Below are 4,698 nucleotides of genomic sequence, written 5' to 3' on the forward strand. Positions count from 1 at the left end.
GTGGTGGTGAAGAATTTTCACCAAGTCATGGCCCCATTTCCACAATACAAGTGAGTTTCATAACATAAACCTTGCATTGCACTCGAGGTTCATATTACATACAGCTTAGAGAAACTTCAAATTNTGGCAAACTGAATGAGGTTCATATCACATACAGCCTGTGAAGGCTTCACAAGATTGTTAGCNCTTTTGTTTTTGGATATTTTGTGAACATTTGTACTTACTTATTAACTTTTTGGGGTTTTTCTTTCAGGATGTTATAAGTGACGTTGAGCTACCAGAGTCTGGATACTATAGCTCAAGCTCAAGGAGGAGTTCAAGGGCATCATCTAATTATGGAAGAAACTAATACTTTCCCTAAAAATACAGCTTTTCAACTTCTTCCAGGTTTAATCCAATTTGATCCAAACCTGCCCATAGATTGTTTAGGAAATTAGGACTATGTTGTGAGTCTATTGAATATGTATCCATAAATTCTTTATTTTTAAAAAAACAAATCTCCTCTTAGGCAAGGCCATCTGACATTCGAGACGTCAACGCTAAATGCTCTTTTGCACTACACGAGTGGCATTTTGTTTTTTTACTGGAGTCATACTTCAAATATCATGCTCTGATACCATGATAGAGTTTGCTGGTTACCACACTCCTCAAAAGCATAAACTATAAGGTTGTGACCAACAGTGCACAATGCCAGAAACCTGTTAGAAACCTCAAAAGCATAAACTTTATTTTCTAACACAAACATTTATCCAAACTCAAGAGTATGGTCTAAGAGTTCCAGCTCCAGTCCAATTGTCCATCCAGTGGACATAAAATCTGAGTGTCGGTGCACAATGCCAGAAACCTGTTAGAAACAATAGCATATTTTGAAGTCAACTATATGAGTACACTGATTGTTGTTGCTCTATCACACATAATATCACTAATAGAACCAAGAACACCCTCGCCTCTCGCCTAAATATCAGCGTCACCATATAATTAGTCGAAGACTCCCACAGTACAGTATTATGACCACACATATTGATTTAAGGTCTATTTTTATACGTAGTCACGACAGGATGTTTTTGCCAGAATATATCTTGAGCAGGAAATTATTTATTTATATCATCGACTTTCCAACAATTTATGCTTCCCGCAAAAGTGATAAAGCTCAACAGTTGTCTCTGTTAATTTAAGAAGGTACTTTTTAAAGTCAATGAAACTCCAAGGAAATCAAATGGAAAACAATAAGAAAGACAACACAAACACAACCATAAGAAAGACAACACAAACACACACATATCTTCTTCTTTTTTTTTTTAATGAGATAAGGGGGATAAAACCCCAAAAAGAAACGACAAATAACTAATACAGATCAAGCGAGGCCTAGCAACGCCTAACAAATCATCCACCAAGAAAGAGCTAACCCAGGAGCCTCATCCAAATAACAAACACACACATATCTTTGAGTTAGAGTATCATTAGCAGGGTGATAATTCAGTTACAAATAAATATAAAAACTTGAAAAAGGAGAAAAGCAATTTGTGCGATTTAAGGTTTCATAGCAGTTTATGTGAAGCATAGAACACGCATCAAAGCCAATAGACAGAAAGAGAAGCTGCAGTAAATAGCAAGGGAAACAGACACGAGGGGAATTAGTTTTGACTGACAGATTAGTTTCAGCATGTGAGATTCAAAAGAAATAGTAGGACTACTCTCACGTTTATTTCTTACTCCTCTGAGTGTACTTTGAGTCTGAGTGAATGTAGCATTTCGTTGCAAATTTGGTAAGTTCAGGTTAGCATCTCTAGCATTATATTGGCACGTTATCCATCACCAATATCCAACTTCATTTCAGCTTGAACAAGGGGAGCCTACATAAGACCTTGGAGATCAGGAAAATTTCTGTTATCCAGAATGAACATAAGAAGAAAGTGCAGAGACATACCCATGCACAATATAGGGCAATGCATATATCTGAGCTGCAATTATCATCTTGTATACATACATGCACTTGTTGAACCAATAGAATGAGAACTGTAACTGATAGACATGCAATTGTCAGTGACAATCCTTCTCTAACAATCGATCAAACATGTCTTTACACGAAGTGCAGGTCACTGGTCAGTAATTCCAAAAGATCTGGTTCCTCCGATATTGCTTTTTCAAATATACTGAAATTAACCTCCTATAAGTCCATTCCCTCTGACTCTGGAACTCCAAAAATGCCTCTGAGCTTGCATGAAAGTCCCCTTTTCCCAAAACTTCAAACACAAATGGATCTGTTAATATGAGTGGAGAATCATCCAAATTCATTTTATTGAGAGCAAAATACATATTTTTTCCTAGTCTTCTCTCTAAGTAAGCATCAACAACACAACCACAAGTCACAAGATCAGGAACAACTTTCTCATGTTTCATGTGTTCAAGGCTCAGATGGAGATCCCAGAGTAGAGACATCCTAGAAAAGGCCAGAGCACGAATATTAAATGTAGTAAGATCAGGGTGGAAACCAGCCTCCACCATTCTCAGAAATTCTCTTTGTAAGCTTTTCATCTTAAAATCAGCAGCATAGGATAACAACAAAAGGTTCCATGAAAGATTTCCCAAGTTTCTTCTACCTAGACCAACATTCTTCAGGAGCTCAGCTAATCTGTAAAACTTCCTTTTCTTCAGATACGCAAATGACATTGCCCGGATTCCCTCTTCCTCTATAAGAAACCTAGACCTCTTAAGGCGGCCATAAGCGGTCTCCATTTCAGTCAGAGAACCAAAAATGCTATAGTATTTAATAAAGGCATTACCAGTGGCAGAGTCCAACGGGAAACCCCTTGAAATCATTTCTTTCAATGTACCTTCCATCAATTCAAGCTGCCCCCCTTTCCCAAAGCAAGAGATAGCCAGTGAGTAAACCTCTGGAAACAAACTTAAATTCCTAGACCTTATCTGAGCCAAAATTTCATTCACTTTTTCGAAACATCCCACATTGCCATAAGCATCAAATAACTCGGAAACAACCTGAATACTAGGCACAAAAGAACTATGTAACATTTCGTCCCAAATTGCCTCAGCTTGAGGAAAAAGACCATTGTTCGCATGGCATAGCATCAAAGCAGATAGAGTGGAGTTGCTAGGCAAAAGACCATCGGATTTCATTTCAAGTAAAAGCTCCTGGGCTACATGAGGCATCTTTTGTCTACTTAAACTTCGTATTAGTGGCACACAATCTACGTAAATATCCTTGCCATCAAAACACTCTTCCTGCTTCCATTTCCGGATTATCTGTTCTAAGCACACCCCAAATGAAAGGCATTCAAACACATATCCATCAAGAAATCTAAAACAATAACAAGCATTACAAGCCCATGATATAGACCAAGAAATAAATAACTGAATACACGCATAAACTGCAAACATAGCAATAATAGTAGTAATAAGATGTTGAGTACACTAAAAGTAAAAAGCACGAGAAAGTTTTTTCTTAGCATAACATAAAAATAGTCTCTTTTTCCGAATAAGAAAACACACAAGTCACACTAAAACAACAAAATTCTTGAATATCCAACTGGTGCTACATAAGATGCAAAGGTGCTGGAAATAAATTATGGGCATTTGTTGAACCAGAATTTGCTTAAAATAAAAGTCCCAATTTCGCAAATACAGTACTTTTTTTCTTTTGAAGTGACTACAGATACTTTTAATTAATTAACCGAAAATAAGCCAAAATCGTCTGTTCACAATAGAAACGGAGACTGACCTTGCGTGCCAGGGCTCGACTCTGTGACTGTGGTTGATGGGAGGAAAAAGAAAGATGCCGTGGCTTGAGAGAACTTGAAACACATGTTGTGCTCAGAAGAAGAGTGCCCTCCATTTTCACACACAGCTGAATGTTGGAAACTGAAAGAAGTTGGAAGCGACGCGTTTTGCATCGAGGCCTTTTCTTTTGCTTTTCCTTTTTCTTTTTCTATAAAGGGGAGGGAGTAAAGTTCGTAGTTTTGTGGTCCATAAGTATTTGTATTGCTTATTGACCCAAAAAAAAGTATTTGTATTCTCAATCGATATAGTCAACCAAGTATATTTATTGTAACATCAATATAATATCTAAATTATCATATTTGGGTCCAAAAGTTAGGGTCTCATCAATCCGGCCAAATTGATAAAATCAATCGATTTAAACTATAATTCTCAGTTTGGTTTGGTTTTTACCACAAAAAAATCAAAAATTGAATTGGACTATATACAGTTTGGTTTCGTTTGATTTTTTAGATTTTATAAACCGGCATAAATCAAACTTAAAGATAATAATTTTCTTTGCAGATAAATTTAAACTACAACCGATAGTCTATACCAAGTCTCCAAATCCGAACACATAATAAATAAACTTGCAAAGGTAAAAGGTCTAGTTCATTACCTTCAGAAATAAACAATGAATTAAAACTTAATGCAGCCATTAAAAGAAAAAAAGAGAGATATTTTTGCATCCTTTGAGAGGTTTTCAGATGTTAAAAAAGTGAAAACTCATTTCAAAATGGGGCCTGATTTTGAAATCTAATAAAAATGGAGTTCAGATTGTAGTTTCCATTTTCACTCTCTTTTTTCACGCGAGCTTCGCTGCCTCTCAACTCTCTCCCTCAATCTCTCAACTCTCTCAACTCTCTCCCTCAATCTCTCAACTCTCTGTCGCTTCGTTGCCATAAAACACAACTTATGACTAAATTT

The 4,698-nt window shown here is 36.5% G+C and overlaps 2 protein-coding genes across 4 annotated transcripts in view; one reads left to right on the forward strand and one right to left on the reverse strand.

Moving 5' to 3' along the window:
* The window catches only part of LOC117616255 (U-box domain-containing protein 52-like), a 4,595-nt gene extending 4,332 nt beyond the window's left edge, over positions 1-263 (forward strand). The window contains exon 10 of the mRNA XM_034345504.1: positions 254-263. Within this exon, the coding sequence (XP_034201395.1) occupies positions 254-263 (10 nt within the window). The remainder of the gene's footprint in view (positions 1-253) is intronic.
* A 461-nt stretch (positions 264-724) lies between these two features.
* LOC117616621 (pentatricopeptide repeat-containing protein At3g42630) lies at positions 725-3,881 on the reverse strand. Of its 3 annotated transcripts, none has more exons than XM_034345997.1 (4): positions 3,737-3,881; positions 1,928-3,261; positions 1,714-1,853; positions 725-844 (listed from the first exon to the last, which is right to left on the reverse strand). In XM_034345997.1, exons 1-2 carry the CDS (start codon positions 3,848-3,850, stop codon positions 2,104-2,106), a joined length of 1,272 nt encoding a protein of 423 aa, XP_034201888.1. In that variant the 5' UTR covers positions 3,851-3,881; the 3' UTR covers positions 725-844; positions 1,714-1,853; positions 1,928-2,103. The 3 variants fall into 3 exon arrangements, with proteins under 3 accessions (XP_034201888.1, XP_034201887.1, XP_034201889.1); XM_034345996.1 differs by having other exon boundaries at positions 1,701-1,853; XM_034345998.1 differs by having other exon boundaries at positions 1,701-1,853; positions 1,928-3,266.
* Positions 3,882-4,698: the final 817 nt, after the last annotated feature.

This window comes from Prunus dulcis, chromosome 1, assembly GCF_902201215.1.
Source record: "Prunus dulcis chromosome 1, ALMONDv2, whole genome shotgun sequence".
In the NCBI taxonomy this organism is placed as follows: Eukaryota; Viridiplantae; Streptophyta; class Magnoliopsida; order Rosales; family Rosaceae; genus Prunus; species Prunus dulcis.